The sequence below is a fragment of the Hemibagrus wyckioides genome, linkage group LG05, assembly GCF_019097595.1.
Source record: "Hemibagrus wyckioides isolate EC202008001 linkage group LG05, SWU_Hwy_1.0, whole genome shotgun sequence".
NCBI lineage: Eukaryota > Metazoa > Chordata > Actinopteri > Siluriformes > Bagridae > Hemibagrus > Hemibagrus wyckioides.
In genome coordinates, this window is record NC_080714.1 from 20,290,312 (window position 1) to 20,317,368 (window position 27,057).

General features: G+C 38.6%; 3 protein-coding genes across 4 annotated transcripts in view; 1 reads left to right on the top strand and 2 right to left on the bottom strand.

Annotated features, from left to right (window-relative positions):
- The window catches only part of kcnd3 (potassium voltage-gated channel, Shal-related subfamily, member 3), a 138,096-nt gene extending 123,936 nt beyond the window's left edge, over nt 1-14,160 (top strand). The window contains exons 4-8 of one of the 2 annotated variants that reach the window (XM_058389546.1): nt 2,720-2,821; nt 5,694-5,726; nt 6,683-6,778; nt 7,815-8,083; nt 8,423-14,160. In XM_058389546.1, the coding sequence (XP_058245529.1) occupies nt 2,720-2,821; nt 5,694-5,726; nt 6,683-6,778; nt 7,815-8,083; nt 8,423-8,609 (687 nt within the window). In that variant the 3' untranslated portion in view covers nt 8,610-14,160. The remainder of the gene's footprint in view (nt 1-2,719; nt 2,822-5,693; nt 5,727-6,682; nt 6,779-7,814; nt 8,084-8,422) is intronic. The other variant, XM_058389547.1, reaches the window with a different exon arrangement.
- Nucleotides 14,161-15,016: 856 nt separating this feature from the next.
- Nucleotides 15,017-19,892, bottom strand: LOC131352955 (atypical chemokine receptor 3-like). The gene is made up of 2 exons (XM_058389548.1): nt 16,929-19,892; nt 15,017-15,708 (listed from the first exon to the last, which is right to left on the bottom strand). The coding sequence occupies exons 1-2, from the start codon at nt 17,928-17,930 to the stop codon at nt 15,565-15,567; spliced, it is 1,146 nt and encodes a 381-aa protein (XP_058245531.1). The 5' UTR covers nt 17,931-19,892; the 3' UTR covers nt 15,017-15,564.
- Nucleotides 19,893-20,035: 143 nt separating this feature from the next.
- ddx20 (DEAD (Asp-Glu-Ala-Asp) box polypeptide 20) lies at nt 20,036-26,947 on the bottom strand. The gene is made up of 11 exons (XM_058389544.1): nt 26,714-26,947; nt 25,419-25,513; nt 24,673-24,841; nt 24,184-24,298; nt 23,935-24,077; nt 23,691-23,829; nt 23,186-23,244; nt 22,993-23,075; nt 22,810-22,915; nt 22,119-22,220; nt 20,036-21,455 (listed from the first exon to the last, which is right to left on the bottom strand). The coding sequence occupies exons 1-11, from the start codon at nt 26,907-26,909 to the stop codon at nt 20,290-20,292; spliced, it is 2,373 nt and encodes a 790-aa protein (XP_058245527.1). The 5' UTR covers nt 26,910-26,947; the 3' UTR covers nt 20,036-20,289.
- Nucleotides 26,948-27,057: the final 110 nt, after the last annotated feature.

Consider the following 27,057-nt stretch of genomic DNA (forward strand, 5'->3'; position numbering starts at 1 on the left):
TACACTGCTTCCAATATTTTTTCTTTGTATTTTACGTTTTTCCATTAAACTGCTGCTAGGTTCAAAGTTCCCACTGCTGTGTAATGTACCATAGAAAAGCTTGTATAAGCATCTCCGACTGATACCCGCTGTGAAAATGAGCTTGTACGGTTGTTCCTCATGTCCAACGTAACACATCCGATCACCGAGCACGCAGAAGCAATATGCCTCTGGTCTGCAGCTGAACGACTTCACGCTGGCTCGTGATGGTCTCCGGATTACTTTGATCAATCGCTACATCTTACATCTTACAGTCATTCTCCTTTTCATTTTCTTTTCTCTTTTTTTTGTCTTTTTTCTTTATTTTCAGTAGAAAGATTTATTTATTTTTTGTTCATTAGAAACACAAACAGGCTATGAATTGGCCTAGTATGAAAACACTCCTATCATCCCCCAAGTGTGTGTGTGCATGTGTGTGTGTGTGTGTGACTCAATGAGAACCTTCACACACTACACACTCTGCAGTGGACTCACCTGACCCCTGACAGAGAATCGTTTCTCACCTCTGGAGATGGAGGTGATGTGTGGAGATGGGGAAACCTCACACTGCTGACACTGTGTGATGCCGTCCTCTAATCAAGAGAGAAGAAAAGACAAGAGCCTTGTATAGGAGTGTTAGTAAAAATGTTGTGAATATTGTGAATCTTATGACTTTGTACCGAGGCTTAGCTGCTGCTGTCATTGGGTTTTGAAACAAGGACAATATTTGACAATCAGTGTCATGAACAGAATAATGAAAATTTCCTTAAATATGTTTTATTCAGTTGCTATCATAAGTCCATTTGATTTGAATTTTATACTGAAGGCAAGGAACACTTGAGGTGTTAAGGGCTTTGTTAATTTTGAGGCAAATAACTTTTGGGCTAAGGCTTATCCTGCACCCAGTGGGATTATTGCTGGTTTTATTCTTGGTCTAATGCATACAATATTTTTTTAAGTAGTCTGTGCATGTGAGTAGATTGATCAGGGTGGATTAGTGTTGGAACAATAGTTTCCATTCAGATAGCTAGGGACTCATTTATGATTTGTGTTATAATTCTAAATCAATGCTCCTTACACATAGTCATGTTGGATTTAACTATGAAAGTTGTTCATTCTGCTTATACTTGCCCTCAATGGTTTCTAATACATTTAATTGGTTCTATTTGCCAAAATGTAGGCATAACCAATAAACCAGTAACCTATTTTATATCACTGCAACCCAGATCAGGCAATTACCAAGGTTGAGTGAATGAAAGCTGTAAACACAAATGAAAATGAATGAACATTGCCTCTGTCCTTATATCTGAGCACTGATCCACTCCGAATCATGTACCTGTATTTGTTTAAAAATCTAATCTATATGTAAACTTTGCTTTTGTTATTTCGTCATTGTACACGTAAAAGAAATAAAAGTGATGTTTACATCTGTCTGAAAGGAGTACCAATCTTTAAAGGAATAGGAGTTAGCATTAGTGAATACTTATGATCAACACATTGCTGCATTGTGTCCTGGCAATTTAAAGTCCTCTATCTGTTTTGATTAGAAAAGAATAATGAAAAAAAAAGCCCTGTACATTTCACTTTAGAATTTTGACACTAATGTGACTGTTCCATTTATTTTATTTTCAAGTTTATTGCATGCAATGAAAAAAGTAAAAAAATAAAAAAAATAATAATAATCCTGGATGCCACCCTCAAAGTGCCTCTGGCAGCTTATTACTCTTCAATAAACTTTATTGCTTGAATTCCTCAATCATTGTATTCAGAAGTTATAGACCAGTGTTAATGTTGCACTTATTAATTTTAATGACACATGAAGGAATTATTTTTAATAGCTAAAATGTGTGGAATTCACAGCAATTTTATAAAGGAAGTCTCTGGAGTGGGGAACTAGAAAGAAATGCTAAGTGTAAGTGAGATAACAATATCTGAGGTGTCCTGATATCTGAAACTAACAGACTTGCCTTCAAATTGTCATGTTCTTTGCCTCACCGCCACTTTTCTGATATCGGGACACTTCTCGGGTGTTATCATATTCATATTGTATGTGTGTGATCTTACATATTCGTACTGTGTGTGTGTATGTGTGTGTGTGTGTGTCTGAGTGTCATACTACATAGCCCTAGATTAAGACTTTGAAGATTTACTACCTGTGCATTCTGCTGATAAGCTGTCTGAACAAGAAACACACTCTTGCTTACTAAAAGGACTTTAATGTTGCAGGTTTGACAGGAACACAAATCAGAGGTGGTTTGATTTACAATTCTATTAAGGCTTTCAATATTGAGATAAAGACTACGTATAAACAGTCCCGGAGAGCAGGCTGCTTATACCCCATCGACTATACTTGTTCACTTCATTCATTCCAGTCACTAAGGAATAATGTTTGTGTTCTATAATGTGCTATAATTTATTTTATGGTTAATGAGTTCTGAAAAACTTTAAAAAACTTTCCCTTACTGACTTTTATGCTCACCCAGACATTACCTCTTCTTTTTCTACTCTTTCACCACTTCTCACTTTAATGCATGTGAATATAAGAAATGCTGCTAATGTTCCAAGTCTATCATATGATGGAGTGACCGTGAATCCAAACCAGATTTTAGCGGTCCATGTGAAATTGTAGAACAGAAAAAGTGCCTCCCAGGGACCACAATAAGCGCAGAGTCCTGATGTCTGACTTCTTTTCTCTCTACAGAAAGCACGATTGGCCAGAATGCGAATCTCAAAGGCAGGCAGCTCGAATGCCTTCCTGCACAGCAAACGCAACGGCATGCTCAACCAAGCCCTGGAGCTAACAGTAAGAAACACACACACACTCAGCATCATTCTGTGATTCTATCTATGAAATGCTTCCTGACCCAACACAGCTAGACAGATGGATGAATGGATGGATGGATAGATGCATAAATGCATGAATGACTCTCAGACGTAAAAAGCTCTTAAAGGACTGTGGATGAAAGCAGGGAGAGAGAAAACTAAGAGCAACCTCTCCTGTCATGTGTGTGTGTGTGTAGAATGTAAACCTGTCAGCATGTAAAATATGAAAAGAGGAGAAAGAACTATATACACATACACCATAGAAACAGACATCATACGTATTGTACACACAGCTTTCAGTATGTTCTTAGTCAGAAATGAACTGAGAGAGAGAGAGACAGAGAGAGAGAGAGAGAGAGAGAGAGAAGAGGACACCTTATTAAAATTGAAGGCTTGCTTCTGATACTGAAACAAGGTGACCCAGGCCCTGTGTATGCAATATTCTTCATTTCCTTTACATGAAATGTGCATGTGGAGCTAGCAAACAGAGGGTGCCATTAAGAAAAAACATGCTCTGTTTTCATTCTTCCATCTCTCTCTCCTTTGTCCCACTCCCTGCTCTCTGTCTCCCAGCCTTTCTGTGTCTCTTTCTCTCTCTCCTTCTCTCTCACTTCACTGCATTAGTCCTTTCTCTGCTGTTGTAATCAAAGGCTAATGAATTCAGTCCCACAATCAGACATGAACAGAGGCAGAAACATTGAAGGACCTCTGTTTCTTTTATCAACCATCCTCCTGTATTGCTCTTCCGTTGCTATTTTCTGCCTCTTTCACTCACTCACTCTGATTCTGCCCAACAGAATAATAGGTATTTCAGGATATTGGGTAGAAGTCAGTGGCATCTCCTACAACACAATACTGCCCAGCAGAATAATAGGGATTTCAGGGTATTGAGTAGAAGCCGGTGGCATCTCCTACAACACAATGTGTGTGATTATTCCTGCTGTTCTTGACACTGGTAGAGCTGAGCTGCCTCAGGGCACTGTGCCCACACAGACCTGTGGGTGGCACTGCCACTGCACTCAGATCAGCCTGTCCTGCCTGAAGCATTATAAGGGCTGATTTATACTTCTGTAAAGATGCACGTCAGTGTATTTGTGTCAAAATGCAGAGGATGTGTGCAGCTCACAGTGGCTCATAGATTTTGCACTTCCAAATGTTCAGTCATACAATGTGTGTTATCTGCAGTGTTGTGTGTCAAGCAAATGCTGAGTGATTAAACAGGAAGAATACGTAAACAATGCCAAAACAAAACAAAACCCGAATGGAGCACCCATAAAATGGAAGTAATTGATGGAAGGCAGAAAATGTGTGTAGTTATGTTTTTTAATGTCATGCCCAACTTTTTCCCATATACACTCTGACCTCACCTGCCCACAAACATATTATAATCACTACCACAAATTTTCTGACCACTACCACATATTCTCTGACCACTCCCACCAACTACCACAGATACTCCAGCCACTCCTACCCATTTATGCAGATATTCTAGCCACTCTGAAAGTCTACCTTTAGCCTTAGAAAGTCTAAGAACTCCTACCAAATCCTGAGCAATCCCATTCAATTCTGTAAATATAACCACACTCACTACCTTTGGAAATACTTTAAACGCTCTCATCCACTCCTGCAAACATTCTAACCACTTCCACCCATTCCTGCAAGTACCCTGACCACTCTTCTCTGCTCCTACCAGCACTCTAACCACTCCCTCCTAAACATTCAAATACACTCCCACCCTGACCCACAAAAACACTGACCACTCCAACAGAAAATTGATGACCCCCACTCACTCCCACAGATACCTTGATCAATACCACCCACTCCTGCAAATGATCTGGCCATTTCCACACACACATGCAAATTTTCTGACCACTCCCACCTACTCCTTCAAAAACTTTAACCTTTAACTTTAACCAATAATATTGCAAATAACGATTACCACCCCCAGACACGCCTACCTCTGGCTCCTACCGATACCCTGACCAAACCTACACACTCCTCCATTCTCACCCACTCCTTCATTCTCACCCACTCCTGCAAATGCTCTGTCCACACTTATCCACTCTTGCAAATACTCTAAGCACTCCCACCCAGTCCTGAAAATATTCCCACTTACACCCACTCCTGTCAACTTACACAGATACTCTTTTGTGGAAACTAAGACGTTTGGTGATATTTTACTGAGCAATATTGGGAAAATGTTCTCTCATTTTGTCCTACAAACTTCATTTCTGAACAACTGCTTCCCCACCCACATGACAGTAAAAGCATCCTGCACCTGCAACTTTTTTGTTGTGTCCCATGGGATGCAAGGCCTGATACATACCTCTGCTATAACTGGTATAAGATCATTCTCTCTATCTCTGTCTATTTCTCTCTCGCTTGCTTTCTCTACCTACTCATGGCTCACTGACTCACCGCTATTATTTTTGTTCTCTCTTCAAGCCAAAGCGACATAGCACTGAAGAGAAAGCATAGGGCTGTGTCTTTGTGTGTGTTTGTGTGTGTGTGTGTGTGTGTGTGTGTTTACGAGGGTCTGAGCTCACACCATATAGGTCCATATAGTTGATGTGGCATTAGAGAGAGCTGTGGTGTTCTTACAAGGCCTAATGAAGTGCACTGGCTCAGTGGAGCATTAATGTCAAACAGTGGTGTAATTTTAGCCGTGCCCGCCAAAGGCTGTGTGTGTGTGTTGAAATTAGCGCGATGTTCCATGACCTGTTTGCTTTGAACTGTGTCACTTATGCCGCAACCTCTGTGTTACATAACACTGTTCCTGGAAGGAGATTTTCCAATAGCAGTAAACCTTTCTTCCCATGTTTTTATCTCCCTCTGTCACCTCTGAACTACAGCATCTACCTTACAAGATGAAACTGTCACATGAGGTACTGAGACACACACTTTCTATGTCTTGTCTCTTTCTATCTAACAAGTGAAAACTGTGAATGAGTTCAAAATTAAACGGTGTATGTACACTAAATATATATAAAGGTTTTTATGTGTATGTATTCTCAGTATGCGTGATAACCAGTTCTGATGAACTGAAATATGTTTGTCTTTTATAATTGCCAATTATATGTAACTGTCTGTCTTTATACCAGCCTTTATTCATAAGTGACAGATCCTGAGATGACAGGCTATAGCAAGAAAATGCCTACCTACGTCTATATTTATAACCTATATCTATTTAGAAAAAATCTAAATGACTTGCACTATATCAAAGATTATGTTTCCTGGAAAGCCTGGAATATCACAAACAGGAGCCTTATTGTCACTTGTCACTCTTGCCTTAGATGAAGAGCCTTACTGTCACTTGTCAGATCACTATCTGCTTTTACATCAGCAATGAAGTAATTGCTGATTAATTCCATTAGTTTTGATCTGTGGGCTAAGTTTTCCCATTTATGATTAGCATTCAGACTATACAACTTATCCGCTTATCATCTCAACAGTATCAGTAATGGCACATATGCTTCACTGATAATGTGGCAGCTGGTTTGTAAAAATGTTACAAATCAAATATATTAATCGTATAAGCATTATGCCATGACAAGAACCAAAAACCAAAAATCATTCAAAGCATGTGTTTAAGGAAAGTACCTTTAAAACAGTTTTAGGCAGACTGTTTTACAGCCGTGTTTGTTAAACTAGCCACGTATGTACTAAGTGTGTTTTTTGGCTAGGAAGCAAGTATGATGCATGCAGAAAATCCTGATTTTGATCAACAATTTTTGATTTTTTTGCTGTTTGGTAGAATTCAGCAGTAAAGGCTGACACATACGAGATTTCTTTGTGTATAAAGGGCATCTCATATGTGTACGTCTGTGTGTTTTTGCTACAGAAGGGCTCCACAGGCGAAGGGCAACATCTGAATAAGACGGCATCAATAATAGAGAGCCAACACCACCACCTGCTGCACTGCCTGGAGAAAACCACGGTCAGACACACCACACATACATAGCCACATACATTTACACACACACACACACACACACACACATACACACACGAACCCTCACCATTTAACAATTTAGCTTGCATGGATGGAGACATTTATTTATTTCTTCATCCAAAGGGGGTGAAATGAAAGTCATTGCACTGAGCTGTTAAAGGCTGTCAGGAGAACAACTGACAAGCTTAAGATGGTGCTAGTGCTCAGAAGATGTTTGTGAGGGAATCTGCACAGTGAATGAATCTAAGCTGTTCATTCCATCATCACACATTAACACAGTTTTGTCACATGCTATTCACTCTCAGATTGTTGTATAGAGAACTTTTTGATGCAGACAGCTCCAAGAAGCCAAGGAGGTGACAGGAAGAGGGCTGTACCATGCACATTGTGTTTGATAACAGGCAGGATGTAGTAGTTTAACTAATTTATGGGACACAGGATTGCTCATTGGGGAGTGGCTTTGTAGAAGTCGAACCACTCCTGAATCACTAATCAAGTTGAATCTCTGCTCAGAAATAATCACTCTTACCCAGGGGTGCAATGTTTTCTCTACCACACATGCACCAACACAGTGATCGGCTAATTACTAAGTCCTTAATGAATTCAGCCAGTTGAGGATAGTTGGACCAAGGCAGGAAGTTAATGTCTACTGCTCTATCCTAAAGACGTATGCTGATACATTTATATGGATGAGGTCTGTTTATATCTATAAAGGATCAGTTTTTAATTTTTAAGCCCTCTGCTACCTGTAAGGTAAATTATAATTACAAAGAAAATATCAATCAACCTTAACCCTTCTATGTCTCATGAGTTAAAAATAAATGAGGCTCTTTCTGGGCCAAAACAATAGCAACAGGTGCCTGAAATAACAAAACTATCCACTGTGTAACAATTTAGCAGTTTAATAACAGTATAGCAATATAGCAGGTTTTCTAAGGTATTTTTAAAAGTAGGTGTATACTGCAGGTCAAGAGACACCTTTCCTCTTCTCTAATCCACCTCCATGTCGCTCTGTTTGTAGAATCATGAGTTCGTGGATGAACAGCTGTTCGATCAGAGTTATGTGGAAAGCGGCCTGCAGCGTTTCCCATCGCAGAGCTCTTCCCTCACCAGCCAGGAGGGCATCATGGGGTCCTGCTGTTCCCGACGAGCCAAGAAAAGCACTCAGTCTGCTAATGCAGCGCACTCACACCCTCACACACAGACACATTTACATCCACATGCTCACAACCTGCAGGAGCTCAGCACCATACACATCCAGTGTGGACAACAGCATCCTCTCACCACTAGGTAACATTCACACATACATTCAGTATTATAAACGTCTTACATTTTTAATGTTACTTAATACAGGAAACAATATATGTTAAAGGAGCCTTAATATGAGGTGGTAAATATTACGTAAAACATTGTGTTAAATATGTTAAATAATGTATGTTGTAATGTAACATTTTTTTACTAGAACTTTAGTAATTATGCCAAGACTGTGTATTGATTAATTTGAAGAGAATCTTGTCATGATAAATGTCTCTAATGCAAGTAAAGATTGTTAGAAGAATAAAGTGACTGTGATTATGCTCTCTCCCTCTCTCTCTCTCTCTCTCTCTCTCTCTTGATCACACCCTAAAGTCGTTCCAGTCTTAACATGATGCCAGATGAATCAGGAGGTCTGAACTGTAAGAGCAGCAGTCAGGTTACCACAGCAATCATCAGCATCCCAAGCCCTCCCAGCAACACCTCCCCCAGCAACCCCGAGGTTCCGCCCAACCCTGCCACCAACTCCAGCACCGGTGTGGTGAAGGTCTCCGCTCTGTGACGGACATGTGCCAGAACCAAGCGAACGTCAGAACAGGGAGAGGGGAGGAGCACTCAGGACGTGAAAACTGTAGAGTAGCCTGCCCCCTTGTGGGAGAAGGACAGCACTGACTCAGATTCCTGAACAACAAAAACCAAGGGGGTGATGGAAACAAGTGTGTGAGTGCGTGTGCGTGTGTGCGTGTGAAGGAGAGAAAGATGTAGAGAGAGATAACAATAGCAGAAGAGCCATAACAACTTGATCAATCCATCACAAGATTGATTAGATGAGGATGTCAAGAGTCACTCCGCATCAAGCACTTTTTCTTTCTTTTTTTGTCTTGATTGTCTTGTATTGTGTGTTAGGGAAGTGATGTTTTGTCAGTTTTACAGGCAACAATTTCAGCAACTGCTTAAAAGCAACTTTCAGCTTTCACACTGTCTGAAGTAGGAAAATTGAGGTATATCCTATCGGTTTTGTTCAACCATTAAAAATATATAAAGCATAGTTTGCTGTCACCATTTTAAAAGCTGAAGACATTGCAAAGATTAATTGCTAAATGGAATTTTATTCTAATTATTTCATGATTAGTGGATTAGCTGTAGTTATCTAACTAATTATATACTTGAGGGTTTTTAATAGTGTTGACCTGGGGTGGACAAATCAATTTCAGAGCTAAACTGTACTTACCCAGAAATCCAATAAACTATGCTTAAAAGTGGAAACATTCAACCCAAAAGTGAAAAATAGTATGCAGACTAAAATAAGCGAGTACTTCAGTCCCAAAGAGAGGCAGCTTAAAGGATACTATGTCACTGCATTGTGTTTTTGCTCATAGCAAAAAAAGCAGAAAGTCTCATCAGACACATTTGTTTGAGACTGCCTAGTGTCTTCATCTTCAACAGGAACATCTTCACTTCGCATGGCTAGTGCACAGGATTCAGAAAAGAGGGATATATCCCACACCATAGCACTGCAGGAGATGTATGATCTATTTAGGGTGTGCTACATTTTCTGCTGCATTACAGGGCAGTGTAACTCCCTCTGAGGAAAGCATACGGCTCTCTTCCGCATACACATCGATGTCTACGATTGGCTAGTGTGAATTTGACAGGGGTGAGTGGGTACATATATCAAATGAAGTTTTCTTTTGCAAATGTTTTTTGAGTGGAGAAAAAAAAACGTTTGCTAAATCTACTTGTCCACTCGGTAACTGTGAATGAAAATGATACGTAACAGATATGTAACAGTCGTCTTGGGGCACAAGCTTGTGATTTGTCCACTCTTGCTGTTAATTTTTATTACAGCTTTTCTCAGATTGGATAGTTACTAGAGAAATGATTTTAAAATATTTATGTTAATCAGTGTTTTTCCTTCTTATTGGCCGCCATCTATTATTTAAGGATTTGTGATTATTTCATACAGAATGATGTATTTAATAAGAAAAAAAAAAAAACAGTCACAAGATGATATTCAGGTCTAATAATAATTAGATACAGAAACTTCTCATTAGACAGTAAATGGCAAGTTAAAATTAAGAAATTGATATTTCCCAAAAATTTGCTGGCTTTGTTGCCTCACAAAATGCTTAACTCAATGCTGAATGTTTAGTAACTAGACCATCTATAGTAGATTATCATTTTGAAGGGAGATTCAAGACAGAAGCAAGAACGAAACATTTTAATATAAGCATAATGTAAAATTTCATTTGTGTTGTTGTTGCTATTATCTATATATTAGTCTATAATTACAAGGATATCATGCAGCCTTCGAGAAAAATAACCATTCCATATCTGAACTCTGAAAAGACAGAAAAAAAAAAAACAGTAGGGTTAGTTTGACCAAGAACATGGGAAGATTTTTACATGTTTGTGAGAGTGAGAGAGTGTGTTCACTCCTGTAAGGTTAAGAGAATTAGAGTGTATTTGATATGTTAGGATCTTTCCATAGGTGTGTGTGTGCGTGTTCGTAAGCTCTCAGCGTGCCTGGAGCCTTTCACACAGTATGTGCCTCTCTTGGGGGAAGGATTTTTTTTTTCCTCTTCTAATCCACTTCCCCTCTCTCCTTCTTTGGGTCCAAGATGTTGAGTGGACAAACAGTGTCAATCTCCAACTCGTCAGTAATAACCATGTAAAGCGGAACCAAAAAAAAATCTCTATATATGAAATAGGTATTCAAAATATCTGTGATTATAAGCACAAGGCATTTGCTGAGAATTTGTGAGTAGGATATGTACTAAGCCTTGGTTCATTTGTGAATATTGTTAATAGGATATTTTGTAATATTTGGCCATTGTTTGGCAAACCGAGTGCAGCTGCTGCCCTTTTCCTCTTTCACTGTGGTCCAGTGCTGCCCTGTCTGCTCGTGTCTCTGAAAAACCATGCTTTCGATAGTTGGTTTGGTCCTAAGTGTTGTTTTCTTTCCTGCTCAGTGGGCATTTTATTGAAAAGAAAAGTAAACCTTGTTGTGTGTATGTGTGTATTCTACCTGCATAGAACCCTTTGGTGTTGGCCACTCTTCTGTGTTGCTTTATTTTGTCTTTTTCTTCTCTGAAAAACAGACTGTCTCCAATGAACTCAGCATTGAGTCAGTGTTTCCATTGTGTCAGAGAAGCCACAAAGCGTTTTGAATGACACATCTATGGACCAATCAGACGTCTTCTTCATCACTTAGTCCCTGTTCCGTCATGATGGCCATTTGTAGAGAGAATGGCTTTGCCAGTAATAGTGTAGATATGTGTGTTTGTGCTTTACGACAGGAATAACTAACTTGTTTCATATTTTATGTTTTGTACTCCTGAATTCAGAATCGCATTTAAAGAATTTAAAGGCTATGAGGTTTTTTCTTGCCCTGGATCTATTTTTCCACTTGTTTAGTTAAATCTGTTTAGTTTTTCTGAAGGAAAACCTCATTAGCGTGGTTTAAATCCTGTTTTTTAGGCTGCATTTACATTGTGGGTTTTAAGGCACAATTTCAATATGTATACACAGATTCTTTATCTTGTAAGAAATTACCCTTCTCTGATTCCCATCTATGTTTACATAATTCCCACACAGAATTCACTAGGCAGAAAAACAGCGACCTTTTACCAGTAGCATCAATGTGGTTGTAGAAAGACAAGTGATTCTGTTTCTACTGTCATTGTGTTCTGTAGCCATTAATTAGTGTATTCTTTTGGCCAAGCACCAATTAGGGGTCCAAGATTGTTTTTATTTATTATTTTTCTTTCCCTTTCTTATGCAGATCAATCCAAAATTCACAGAAACATAACATTTGTTCAATTATCATTTGGTCAACCAATCATTTCACTACTCAAGCAAGATATGGGCCCAAGTAGCCTAAAGGTGGTGCTATAGAGCAACATTGAACTTTTTTAGACATGCCTTAAGAACCCTGACACCTAGAGACATCAATTTCACATAACATGCTAAACCTAATCTTATCTTCAGAAAACTGGTGTCAAAATCTAATTATCAAACAACAATATGGCCATCACACACTAATCAATTCTATCCAGTATTTTATAGAGCCTAATTTATTCAAACAAATGTAAGTATAAGGCAAGTTTGGGATGATGTCATTATTAAGGAGCAGAGTTAGGTTGAATTAACTGTTTCCCAAGAAATTCAAAAATGGAAACCCAAACAAAACTGAGATTTGGTGTACTGCATTGTTATGATAATCTGTATGTGGATGATGACCAGATTGTTTTAAAAAACATTGCCACTGTCAGCCAATCAGCTTTCAGCAGGCTTTTCACACAACAGTTGAGCTAAAACTTGACAAGGATAATAAACTATGGTCTCTGTATAGCGCTATGTAAGTATGGAACTGGTCACTGGAGCTGGGTTTTGCGAATGAGTGTTTGGAATACACAGATGCTATATTTTTGCATTGTTCAAATGACAGTAGACAATTTAAATCATTTTGGATTCTTCTGATCATCAATAATTCACCTGTATTGTTTTAAAAGCCACATGATGACTCATAGCATAGTCAATCGTCTCATATCAATGACAATAACTTCAGAATTGGACGTGAGCATTCAGATGTGAGTCTAATGTTCAGATATCAGATATGATTCAGATTTAGAACCTGTTTACAGCTACTGAAACAAAATTAGATCTGTGTCAGAGGAAAGAGGAAAAATCTGGTTGCCAGTGTAAATGCAGCCTCACTGGGGTTTTCTGTTTTTTTGTTTTTGTTTGTTTGAGGTTTTCTTTGTTTGTTTGTTTGTTTGTTTGTTTTTTTGGGGGGGGCTTGTTTATTTGTCTTTTTGTTGTTTCTTTTAATCACAATTTTATCTTACTAACACTATGCCCCTGAGCTTTGTCAAATGATAACTTCTTGTATAATTTAAACTGTGTAAAAGACATTGTTGGTTTAAAAGGAAATATATTAGAGATGAAATATTTTCTCATAGTAATGATGATATAGTAGAAACACCAGCATATAGTGTAAATGTTCTTACTTCAGGAAATTAGGAATATTATAATTATCGTTCAAGACCATCGGTTCCCTGTGTCTGACTACTGAGACTTACACTGCCATGTTTTACCACAATGTGGGTTTTTCTTTAACACTATTTTAGATTAAAAAAAAGACACATAACTGAGCGAGAGCATCAAGATCAAAACACAAGATTTGTTTCCCCTGATGTTCTACCTTCATTTTAAGCCATGGTATCTGAGATAGCCATATACAGAGACAGGAATTTATTTTTATTTCAATCTATCATTAATCATTTCTATTCATCTATCACACTGTTTACTACAAATACATGTATAAATTAATTTCAATAGCAAATGAAGTGTGCCATCATTCATATACTTACGTCACATTTATTCGATTATTAAGTTGGAAAATATATTAATTAAATGAATTAGAAAATTAAAAATAGATCAACCCTTTATCATAACACAGATCTACAAAGCAATTAGACTGTGATCTCATGCTAGGAAATGTGGTGCACTGTATCAGACACATTATCATTATCAACAGTAAAAGAGAAAAGCACATTGATATTTCTTTATGTAGAGACAATGTTTAATTTGTCTGTAATCTGTAATTGCCAAATAAATTATTTTGCAGTCTTTTATAAAGGAATTCACACTTTGTCCCAAAAAGGCTAGTATACAGTGACAAAATAAAGAGAGTTTTTCAGAAGATATTTGGAGGCAGCTACTTAATATGCCCAATATATTTAAGCACTAATTCACAATCTTAGATTTTGGGGTAGGGGACGAGACCCAGAGCTACAAAACAGTTTATGAAGCAAATCATTGTCTGTCTAAGACATGGTGAAAGTAATGAAAGGTTCAAGATCTGTCCTGTCGTATTCGTAATTAAAGAACTGTATTCATCTGTCTGCCTCGCAGTTACTAGTTTCCTTAGTCAATGTCTCAGCATTTACTTTGCTGTTTTTTTCTTCTTTCTTTTGTGCTTTGCTTTAGTTTGTATGCAATTTTCACCTTGTTCTATTGGCTTTCCCTGTCAGATGCTAAATATAATTTATGATCTTGTCTTGTCACTACTGTGAAACGCCTGATAAAAGATCTATATATGTCACTAACCCATTTGCTGTGTGTGCAATTTTTCATTCAGATATCATTCTTAACTGTAATTAGAAAATCAGGTAGGAACTTGGTAGGAACTTTACAGCAAAGCTAAAGTACAAAACAAATGGTTGAAAAGTTACATCTGCTTTGCTTGTATTGAAGATCCGAGACCACACTTTTGTTTTAGTCAGTTCAGCTGTTAATTATTTGATGTCAAAGAAGAGGAAAATGTACAGTGCATTCATGCATTCCATTTTCAGCCAAACAATACAGTATTTATTTATGCAATCTAGTATTAATATTAATTCATACTATTACAAATAAATATTTACAGATGTCCTACTGTTTTACTCTATTATTTACTTATATTACTTAGATTTTCCATCATTTCGGTTCATTATTGCTATTATTCATAAAAAATATTTATTACATAAATAAATACACCTTTATTTGTTATTTTTAATATTGCACTTGTATAATGACCTAAAAAATTAATGTACTGTACATTTTCAAATCATTATTGTTTGTCATTATATAACATACAATATATACTTGATAGCTATTTAATTGAAATCGAAAGAGCTCTGACTTTCTCCAACAGCACAGTTCTGGATGGTAGGGGTTTATTTGTTTGTTTGTATGTTTGTTTGTTTGCAGCCTCAATGCATAAGCACTGAGAGTCCTTTGCATTTTAAAACCACCAACCCTAAAACTCCCGGATTAGTTAAAGATGCATAAAGTTTTTCATTTCTCTCTTTATCTAGGAAATGCTTTAAATGTCTGTATCAAATTAAAATAAACATAGATTTTACACTAAATAAAAAACAAACAAATAGTGTTTGGTGCTGTTTGTACATCTATATTCATATTTAATAATATAATAATATTTATATTAATGCATCAGTCACATTTACAAGTGAAACACAATCCAGGGACTCAACAGTGGCCCAGCAGGTGAGGGATTTGACCTCGTAGCCTTCTGGTCACAAATAAAGAACATTCATTGAGTTACAAAGTTTACACAAGTTATAGCTATACAGAATAGCTTTAACCATCTAATAATACATTTCTAAACAGGATTTCTAAATTAAACAATTGGCATAAAACATCCATTAAATGTCATTTGTTTGTTATCAGGCACAATTTCAGAGAAGCACCTGGAAGTTGAGCTGGTGAGCCCCCAATCTGTCATTTTAATGATCTAAATGCTCTAGAGAGGGACTATCATCTGTGAATTTTGGTTTGCATCTGCCGTTAATGAAAACATGAATTTTTCAATTGGAAAAAAAAAAACAACTAAATTTTAAAAATCTGGTAAATTTATTAAAAATGCATTGCCTAACCTAAAATTTCTAATTTAAGACCAGACAATTAAAACTATCATGAATCTATTTTCATCACAGCTCTTGACTGGTTGATCAGCAGCTCTGATTGGAGCAAAAGAGTTTACGGAACTCGGTGTAGAAGTGGCGATGGAGCAGTGTGTATATGAGCGGGTCCACAGCAGCAGGTACACACGTCAATACCATCGCAGAGGTCTCCAACTCCAACATTAACCAGTTCTACAGACACACAAAATAAAACATATTAAATATTTTAAAATTATCAGTTGTGTGTCTATTTTAATCTTTCATTTTTAAAATTCATTAGTAATTAGTATTCATTATAATTCATTCAACTATCAAAGTTATGTTTATACGGAAAACCTCTGTATATAATTCTCATGATAGACAGAATCTTTCATTTCTTTTATATTTCTATTATATATATTGACAATCTTTATATGGTAACATGAATTCTGCTTTAGTGTTGGGTTTTTATTTTTTGATTGGTTGTTTGAGATTATCATGTTGTGGCTTACCGTGTGAAATGAGGGAAAGGAAGGAAGAAGGAAAGAATATTGGTTTATCTTCTTTCAGATTACGTTAAAATCATTCTTGCTTTGCAATGCTCTGTGCACATTTTGTATTTTCAGTAAAGTAAATTTCAAAAATGAAATCTTGATGAGGTTGTGATATAATGTGCAGATGAGTCAAGTCAAGTTAATATGTGTAGCATATTAAATACATTGTCTCCCTTTTTCACTCTGTTTGGAAACGGTAAAATCACCTTTGCCAGCAAGAGAACAGCAATTTGTTCTACCAAATTTAGAACAAATAAAATATTTTGTTTGCTGCAAACCAGTGCTGTTTATGTCACTCTACAGATATAAGTGGCTGTCAATTTATTCAGTTTTAACCAAATGTCAAACATTTATTTTTATATTTGCATTTATTATGCATTATTTATTTAAATACATAATTTTCAGCTGAACAATTTATAGTTACTTTGTATGAAACTGATTGGTCCCTTCATTAAAATTGCGATTTTTGTCATCAAAAATTGAACTCTTACAACTAAACAGATGAATCGATCAATGCAATAGTTTTTTTTGTTTGTTTCCATTTTCACTTAACTATATAAGTGTTATGCCAATACCAAACTACCTCAAAATCTTACTGTTTTTGTCTAATAAAAGTTTATTTTTAAGCAATATCGTTCGAGCACGAGTGCGGTTATACTGAATATCGGTACAGATGTGAATTCGCGGCCGCACGAGACCGCAGCAGGGCAACACTGCTTTTATATAACATTTCTATACACAAATATCGTCACATTCGATATTCGATACATTGTTCTTTAAATCATTTGGCGGTATATTCCGTTCATGGCTGTAACTGATTATTTGCAGTGCAGTTTTATTACATTCATCAAAATGGCTTTGAGTGGTGAGTTTACTCACACAGCACTCTCTGCAGTTCACCACCAGTCTGAGGGTCAGTAGGAGAACCAGCGGCATCCAGAACAGGACCACATTTGCGATGATGTAGCCGAGCCTCTTGGCTAACTTGCCCTCTACTCTTGCCTTGCCCAGCGCTTTGGCTTTAGGTGTGAGAACACAAACAGCGCCCACGATCTCAGTGGCAGGGCACGGATAATCTCCCTCACCTCCAACCGACTCTAGTGCACTTGACTGGGGCAGCCGGCAGCTTGAGACGCGCGTCACGACACACAGCCTTGGCTGCAGTCCCGAGTCAAATATCTTATTAGAATGCTGTTTCACAACGACGAAGATGCGCAAGTAGTTAACGGCTATCAAAATGACGCATAAAGTCCAGATGGGGATCAAAACATAGGCGTCGAAAGAGTCCACATGCAAAGCGCGCAACTTTGGAGAGTACATGTGGCGGCACGATGGAAAGGACAGAGGATCTTTGGACAGAATCACAGAGGACACGGAGACTGTAACTGCAACGATCCAAATAATCAGGATCCAGATCCGAATCCGTCCTCTTCTCATGTCTGTGCTAAACGGAAAAGCGATGGTCTGGTATCTCTCCACGCTGATAGCCGCCAGTGTGAGTAACTGAGCGCAGCTGCACAGTAAATATGTGAGCTGCTGAACGCGGCACAGCACCGAGCCGCTCCTCACGCGCCTCTCTCTCAAAACTAACACGGCCAGAAAGACCGGAGAGTCCACAAAACATCTCATCAGATCCCCAGCGGCCAGGTTAACTAGCAGCGCGTTGCTGCCAGTGCGCAGACTTTTAGCTCGGAAAGCGACCCAACACACAAGCAGATTAGCTGAAGTCCCGATAATAAACGTAAAGCAGGGAAGAGAGTAATTAAAAATCACAAATCGTGCACTAAACTGCTCAAGTCTACACGGAGAAGTTGTATTCGATGTCCATGGATCTCCCATTGCACAGGTATGAGACTGCTTTACATCGCATAATTCATACATGCGGTTCGAGACAGCTGTCTGATTGACAACAGTTGAGTACTTCTCCAGAATTTACTCCATTAGCTAATTTGCTTGAGGAATGACCAACCCACAGTCGCCATCACTGACGTCAGGTCACTTGTGAGGTCACCTCTTTTTGAACACAGGATTCTGACTAAAATTATTCATTTTCAGTAACCGCGGTCAGGGTCGTGATGGATCCAGAACCATGGACCCTGAACCATGGACGCTGATGGATCCATCACGGTCGTGATGGATCCAGACTGGGCCTAATCCGTGAACACACCTAGAAATGGGACACTCGTGGATCACAGGGCACACACGTTCACACGCTCATGCACTCCTAACATTTCAGTATAGCAGACATGTTTTTGAGATATAGGAGGAAACAAGAGAACCCAGATGAAATCCATCTGATAATGCAATGTGCTTGTCAAAATGATAGGCTTAACGGTTGAAATTTGAAGTCATTAAATATTCCAGAATATATATTGTTGACTATCAAGATAGATATCTATCTTTGTCTTTGCAAACTGAATGAAATTGGCAGTTGTCAAATAGACACATATCTGTCTGGTATTACACAGAAAGGTCACCACGGTCAATATGTGAAGACCCAGTGATTTGGAGTGTGTACTCTGACTACAGGTCATCAACACAAGATCACTTCATCACTGAGGCTGAAGGAAATCTGATTGCCTTCGAGGACTCTTTCAGAAAATAATGAGAAATAAAACAAATATGTATTTCAATTAAAGGTATGTTTTGCTTGATCAGTACAAGCTTAGACTGTGTTAATCTCTATGGACAAATAGCAATGTTTTGTGGAGTTGATGTGAAGGAAATGTGAATGACCATCAGTTGTCAGATTCCAACTTGCTTGTGAGAGTGAATTCCTGCCCAATCATAGTTTAGGAGGTGGTATTGTGCACATGGGCACTCTTGCTTTGTGCCAATTTTATTTTTAGTTTAAATGTTCCAGAGCCATACAGAGACCCTTAAAAGGTCGAGCTCCCAAGGTTAAAATTAATGATTTTAAATAAAAACTTTCAACAGCATAACCTGCTAAACTATAGCAGCCAGTATACAAGCAGAATGTAACAAATTATACCACGTGATAAATGCAAATCCTATATAAATGTTACATTTTGTGATCATTGGGTAGCAAACTTTTATCAGGCTGTTAGAGGACAGGTTACTTTTGTTTTTCCTTTTTTCTCCTCTCTTTTCAGGGCACGGTTGTACTAACCTTAAAAGCAACAAATAACTAAAGACCACTAAAATACAGTGCAATGTGGGGCAGTTAGAGTTGTCACCGCAAAGCTCTGTTTTGATTCTGGAGTTTCTGTGAATGTTCAGTGCTCAAGATTCCCTGGTTTCTGCTAAATATATCTCCTAAATATATGCTAGTAAGTGGACACAGATAACAAAGATAAATTGCCCCTATCTTTAAATTAGTGTGTGTTTGTGTATATTGTGCCCTGTGACAAATTGCCAGCCCATCCAGGGCATGTTTCCAGGTTAGCCTCTGGATCCAATATGAAGAAGGGCAAAAGTGCTGTGGTGGAAAGTCCACTCAAATTTAAAGAAATAAAAGTACAGTCACATAGGTCCTGCGGAATGGCACTACAAATTTTATAGCTCTAAATATCTTCCCCCATTGATGTCAGTTGCATTCAAGTCACCCCCTTTAGACCGGTATTGGTGACCATAAGAGTTTGAGCAGTGGTGTATGGCTGCAGGAGCTCAGTCAGGTAAGGTGGGACAGGTGAAGCCACATATTGCTAAGTGAGAAGTGCAAAAAGGACTTCTGTATGTTTTGTTGTAAAAATGGGAAGGCACTGTAAATGAGTATGGGTGTATGTGTGCTGAACATCTGCATGAGTGCGCATGAATAAGGAGTGATTTTGGTAGTATATTTGTACACTCTTAGCCACTTAGCAATTGGACAAGTATGGATGTATTCTGGCAAAATGAACACTACTAATCTAATAAGTAGAAATAAAACCTAGTGTACAGTGATATTCAGTTACTGTCCTTAAACCTAACCCAAACCGACAAAGTAATGTCCACTGCCTTAGTGCAACCATCATTAACCATTCATGTTATTTCAATTAGGAGAAATTTATTAGCCAATGCAAGAAATACAATGTAAATTAAGGATTGCTAATTGATCTATGACACACTATATAGTATGATTCAACTGTTTCCTCTTAAGTCTTGTCAACAGTGTCTTAACACTGCCTTTTTAGGCACTAGTGCATCACCTCAGAGTCAAAACCCCCTATATGTGCTATACATCTGACAACAGGTTCAACAGGCATCTCTCCCCTGACGTCAGACATCTACTGTTCTTAGATCAGCGTTTCATCATTTCCATCATGTATACAGCATTCATGCGATATGCTGCCAACCAGTTATAATGCGAGTGGTAGTAATAGGCTGAATGCAAAGAGCTGTAATATTCTTCCCAGGCTTGGTGACATGCCCTCCAATAGTCATGGTCCTCTTCATTCCCTTCTTCCTCAGAGGATTCATTGTCCTCTTCCTTCTCCTCCTCAGACTTTCTCGGTGTCCTCCAGCTCCCTTCTTTTACCTTGGCTGTCTTCCCAGACCCCTTTTCCTCAGACACTGACCTTGACTTACAGTGCTGAAAAGCCTGAGCGTAATTGTTAGGATGATGAGTCTTAATTTGAGGTTTGGACAGACTCGGCTTGAGTTTGATGAGCTGCTTTGCCTTACTGGCTGTGTGTGTTGATTTTGCCATGTTTTGCTGAGCACAGTTCTTGTATGGGGCACTGGACACAGAGCTGGATGCTGAAGCATCCGTTTTCTGTTCTGTCTCCATCTCAGACTCGCTGTCTAAAGAAGAAGAAGAGCTGGCAGACATGCCCCTAGAGGAAACTGGATAAGAAACTGAACTCAGTGGCTGTTCAGATTGAGCAATTCTATCCATTAAGACTTGCTCGTTATCTTTAATATAAGATTTATTAAAAGCACTACTGTCAGCATTGTTTTTATGTTGCTCATCAGTCATGACATTTACTTCATCATGCGTTCCATACTGTCTTATGATCTCGACTGATCGTCCCAGGCCAGCAGTCATAAAGTTCTCAAAGTCAGCCATGGCATCAGTGAAGGACACAGGCCTCACTGCTTGGGGTTTAAAAGAGGGCAGAGGAGGGATTTTGGGAAGGGCCTCCTGCATTTCCTTCCTTGTAAGAGCTGGACGAGGCTCTAGATTTTCAGCACTTGGTAAATGGTCAGGGGCAGTGATGGGATTTTTACCCTTGTTCCGTTCACTACTGGATTTCTGGGTCTTTGCTGGACTGTGATGCTCAGGCTGATGTTTAGTGGGAAGTGTGTGCTGAGGCTCTTTAGGGGATTTAGAGACTGTCTGCTCAGATTTGGGCTTCCTCTTTTCTACACTGGATCCAAGGGAAAGAGCAAGGGCATTTTTTGAAGGAGGCTGAACAATCACGTTCCAATCACAGGACTCTTCCATTAGCCCGGCTGGAATGGGATCTGAGGGACACCACAGAAAACACAATGAGCAGAGACAACACGACTTCAAATAAAATACACTGAAAATGATCTAGACTTCAGTCTAATGCACCCTTTATGTGATTAAGTACCTTCCCTAAGAACACAATGTAACTAATGTTTTCTTCAATTCACCTCAGAATCATGAATTCTGCCATTTCTAACCTCCATGCACTTGAGCAACAAAGTGGGGGGGGGGATCATGGACACCTTAAGAGTAAAAGCTTAATTGTACCTGAGGTCAAGTCAGCCACTCGACATGGGACACCTGCACTATTCTATAAATTTGATTTAACAGATACCTGAAAATTGCTCTGATTCACAGGGGAAAGAGGAAAATAACATTTTCAGAAATGAGAGTCAATTATAAATTACACTCTCATCTTGTACCACTAGTCACACATAGCATTGGTATCATCTGGGTAAACACTCAGACAATTGTACCACTCATGCTGGGGTTTTTTAAAACAGCAAGAAAGCAGCCGTTTTAAAAGCTGGAACAGAAGCTCCAGTAGAAATTTTTTTAGAATTCCAGATTTCTTAGCTAGAAAAGAAATCCGGCATTGAAATCCATTTTAGGAGTGAAAGTGTCTCTAAAAAGGAAGGAGGCAAAGGCTAACATTTGAGCACCTTTTCTGCATTTACCTGGTAATGGGCTAAGAGCCAGGCTGCACTTCTGAGCAATGGCCATCATTTTGTTCTCTTCTTCTCCATGACAACAGTATGTTACCGCGACCCCCAGAGTTCCTGGCACAAGAAGCAAATGTTGTTATTGTGCTTCAAAGTTTGTGCACTGGCTGGGAATTGAACCCGGGCCTTCTACATGGCAGGTGAGAAACCCCACCACTGAGCCACCAATGCCTGTAAATGTGATTATTTACATTATATATGTGAAAATGTTTTACAGCAGTCTATTTAAAAAAAAACATGGCATAAAACTTACACAAAAAGCTACTCATAATAGAGTGCTTACACAAGTGACTTCAGTCCAAAATGTCCTGTTTCTCTGGAAACTTTGTGTAGTTCATATAATTTTTTAATTACAGCTACAATTACTTACATCACCTACAACAGCAGTGCAATTTCACCCTTAATTCTTCAGATATATCAAAATTATATGCACTTTAATTTTATTAAAGGTGAAAAATGTATAGCAACTGTCAGATCCTTATTCCTTACCTTTAGGAAAGCTCACAAATACAAATTTACACACTGTACCTGGGATACAGTTGAGTGAAACATAGGAAATTTAAAAAAGCAGTCTGATGTCTAGTACTAAAACAGATGTAGACTGTAAATTGCATAAGCAGAGCACAGTTCAGAAGCAGAGACTGACCAAAGCGTCCGGCGCGACCTATCCTGTGCATGTACGTCTCCCAGTCCTGAGGCACATCCAAATTAATCACCAAATTCACTTTCTCTGCATCTATACCCCGTGAAGTCTACAAAAGAAAGAAAGAGGTTCACTCTCAGTGTCGCATGCGAGTTTGTATGCACATACTGGTATTTCTGATCTTACCAAATCAGTGGAGATAAGAACTCGACATTGGTACTGTTTTAGCTTGGACATTGCCTCTAGCCTCTGCTCCTGACTCAGACTGCCTGCAAACACACACACAAAAGTACCTTTAAATCGGCCATTTGCCTGCAGACAAACTGCTTGTGAACAAACTGAAGCAAACAGTTGAGTGCTGTTTAACTGAAAGCCTCACCCGAGATGCAGACTGCAGGCAGGCCTTTGGAGGACAACACATCAGCCAAGTGCTGCGCCCTACAGAAAAACAGAGCCACTTCAAATCAGTAGAGTTGACTTGCAAATAAATATGCTTTTGGAACTATCGCTGGCCAATTTGACTAATCTCAACATTATTATATTGTTTCCCTGAAATAACATTTGAGTTGAATGAAGCTTCACTGGATATTTTTCCTCTCATACGTTCACATAAGGTACATAAATAAAGCTGCATAAGGGCGACTCTTAAAAAAAAAAAAAAAGACACAAGCTATAACTATAGGCACGTGTGAGAATGTTTTCAGCGTGTACTTCAGCTGGTCACGAGGCTGCTATGTCAGTCTCACTAGCAAGTTGCATACACAGCATATAACAGAACATTCAATTCAGCTCATCTCGAATAAGAGGAGTACAATTTTCTAAATTAAACAATCAGAAATCTCTATCTGTAGAATTGTGATATGAATACAACGAACAGCACAAACCTTGTATGCAGATTGGAGAAGACCAATGCCTGGTTAAAGGGAACTTTACTGAACAGCTCTAGTAGATTCTGCACTTTTTCCTCAAAGATCTTATGAGGCAGAGCATGAGAGTGCACCATCTTATAGAACTGCTTCAGACCTGCATGAGAAGGCGTGAGTGAGAAACACATCCAAGAGTCATGGTTTGTTTTGTTTGTGGCCATTAAAAAAAAAAAAAAGAAGAAGAATGGAGATACAGGCTCACCGAGGAGTCCGGGATCAGTGGGGTTCAGTCGCACAAATGTCGGCTCTCTCATGTACCTGCACAGATGCTGAGCTAAGGATTCTGGGTAAGTTGCTGAGAGTGCCAACATTTGCTTATTCACCGGCAGAGAGGAGAAGATCCAGCTGAAACATTGAGGTATTGAATTTGCACAGTTCTCAGCCTGATGTAAAGACAAACATTAAATATGACAAACACACGAAGTAAATGCAACAGAAATAAGTTTCTCACTTGATCTGCTCTTGGAAACTACCCTCCTCCAGCAGTTTATCCGCTTCGTCCAGAACAAACAGACGGATACTCGCTGTCATCAGAGCTCCAATCTCGACCAGTTGCTTTATACGACCTGAAAAGAACATCAGCTCTTTACTTAAAACGCCGCTCTACACACACATACAATGCAGGTTATTCAGTCTAATTTACTAGTGTAAATTACTACAATGTCTATATATCTTAATGTACACAGTCATTAGCTAATAAACTTCAATGCAAGCTGGATCTGGATCTCTGCTCCTGGTTTAACAAGAGTTCTCGGGGCTCTGTAGTTCTGCAAAGGTTTCCAGAAGGTTCAGAGGTCAAAACTAATGTTTTGGAAAGCCAAGGGCAAAAACTGTAATCTTCTAGTGCTTTTGTTTTAACCTTTAAACAGAGAGGACAGATCTCTAGTTGACAGCTTACATTCTGCTAAATATAAGCTGTTGGCTTTATCCACACACAAACCTGGTGATCCGATAGCAATGTGACATTTCTTCAGGTGGAGTTTGTCCTGACTCACAGGTCGTCCACCAATAAACACGTGGCACTCCAGCCCCTCCATGGCACTGCCTATCGCCATCACTACTGAGTGGATCTGCACAGCAATCTCTCTGGTTGGAGCCAAAACAAGAACCTGGGGCGTAAAGAGGTAAGAAGTTAGGGTAACTCGACAACAAATAAAAAAAAAATAAAAAATAAAAATTCCTGACTGACAATCTCCGATTTGCTTTTACTTTCTCAAAATAACTTTCCGGTCCCCATTAAATAGTACTGAAAATTCTGTGCGTGTATCTGCATTAGTTTCTGAGATATAAAGGCTGTTAATGACGAGTCATTTTTTAAAAATATTCAGGGATTATTACTATAAATTCAACGTCCGAAAAAAGCTCCACACATGATTTATGGCCTGCTAAAATTTGTTTTAATGAATATATATGTATATACATACATATGTGTCTGTGTGTATATATATATTCTTTATTGCATGTAGAAATGTCAGAAAGAACTCAAAGTTCAGATTTATGAGGTGTTAAAAATGGATTTGTGCCTAAATTTCAAATGCATTTTGCCCATGTGTGACAAAATCCACAATCACAATTACACCACTTTAGAAAGCACGTCTAATTATCAAATGCACAAAATAGGAAGCGTTTAGAATAAATGCTTAAATCAGATAAATAAAATTTTAAAATATTAAATAATGACATTACCTGAGTGGCAGCATTTTCCAGTAACAGGGAGTCCAGGGCAATGGTGGAGAACACACAAGTCTTTCCTGTGCCAGATTTTGCCTGAATGATAAGATCTTTAAGAAAGACAGAGACAGAGAGTGAGAGAGAGTGAGAGAGAGAGAGAGAGAGAGAGAGAGAGAGAGAGAGAAAGAAAGAAAGAAAGAAAGAAAGAAAGAAAGAAAGAAAGAAAGAAAGAAAGAAAGAAAGAAAAGATGGGTTTAACAATGTTACTGATGTCAAGCCTATCTTATTACTCCACTGAAGCTCTTATTACTCATCGCACTGCACCTCGCTCCCTCAGATCCACTAGCACTGCTCGACTGGTCCCACCATCTCCCAGGGTACAAGGTAGTTATATATCTAGACTCTTCTCTGTTCTGGCACCGAGGTGGTGGAATGGACTTGCCCTAGATGTCCGTACAGCCGAGTCACTGACTGTCTTCAAATGACGGATGAAGACCTGCCTCTTCCTGAAACACTTAAACTAGCTCTTATTTTTCCCTGTTTGTTTTATGTATTCAGTTTTTAGGGTGATGGTATCCCAAGTTTGTGACCTATTGAACCAGTGTTAATGTATTCATCGATAGAGACTTCAAAGCACTCTTGGACATCACTCTGGATAAGAGCATCTGCCAAAGGCCAGAAATGTAAAAGTAAATGCTGAAATCTGAATTTGTTAAGTAGAAAACAGGCAGAGGACAGAAAGAGGACACACTTAAACAATGACCTAAGAAAATACAGATGTACATAATGATTCATATATCTGGTTAATCACCCGAGAAGCCAGTAGCTGAAATCACTATTCAGGTAAACATTTGTAAACACTTTTGTGGGTTTGTTCGTTTCTTTAAACTACTTTATCTTAACCCAGTAATGTTAACATTATATTTAATGGGTTCTTACAGTTAACATCCTACTTGTCATGAACCTTATTCCAAGCTTACTAAAAACATGTAGGTGTTTAAATCATAAACTGGAACAACTCTGTCTGAAAAAGGCTGGCTGTAATAATTAAACAGACATTATATTTATTATGCACATATGAATAAAACATCAACTAATTATTTAAAAAAAAATATTGATAAATCTAAGGATGTTTAACAGCTAAAAGCTGACTGGAAAAAAGTTTGAGATCCTGAACTAGCTGATACTGCACGAACTTTGCACCTAAATAGGAAACACAATTATTTAGAAATGTTATGGGTTTTGTGTGTTTTGTGTGTGTGTGTGTTTATTTGTTTCTAGGTGTAACTGATGCTATTAGGTTTTCATACCCAGTCCACATCGCCCCAATGGAATTGCCTTCAGCTGGATTGGTGAAGGTCTCTGAAAGCCAGAGGCCGCTAAACCCTCCAGAACCGGTTTAGAAAGTAGTAAGGAGCTGAAGTCCACTCCACGGGACGAAAGGACATCATCTGTTCGCGTTCTGACATCAATCTCATGAGCAGCTTTCCTCACACACGCCGCCATACTTCACACTTGACTGCTGCCTTATTTCACTTACTCGTGGGTGAATATATAGTTACTATTAGAGACTATTGTGCCGTATAGTGGACAAAAAAGGAAGTTCGCATGCAGTACATACTTATGTCCAGAAGATGCCGCCAAACTCAAGCAT

Coding starts and splice junctions, on each gene's coding strand:
- LOC131352955 (XM_058389548.1), bottom strand. CDS start 17,930: ATGTATGAATTATGCGATGTAAAGCAGTCTCATACCTGTGCAATGGGA. Junction 15,709..16,928: donor TGAACTGCAGAGAGTGCTGT/GTGAGTAAACTC, acceptor GTGTGTCTGTAG/AACTGGTTAATGTTGGAGTT.
- ddx20 (XM_058389544.1), bottom strand. CDS start 26,909: ATGGCGGCGTGTGTGAGGAAAGCTGCTCATGAGATTGATGTCAGAACG. Junction 23,830..23,934: donor CACTGATCCCGGACTCCTCG/GTGAGCCTGTAT, acceptor CTTCTCATGCAG/GTCTGAAGCAGTTCTATAAG. Junction 22,916..22,992: donor TTCTTATCTCCACTGATTTG/GTAAGATCAGAA, acceptor TTTCTTTTGTAG/ACTTCACGGGGTATAGATGC.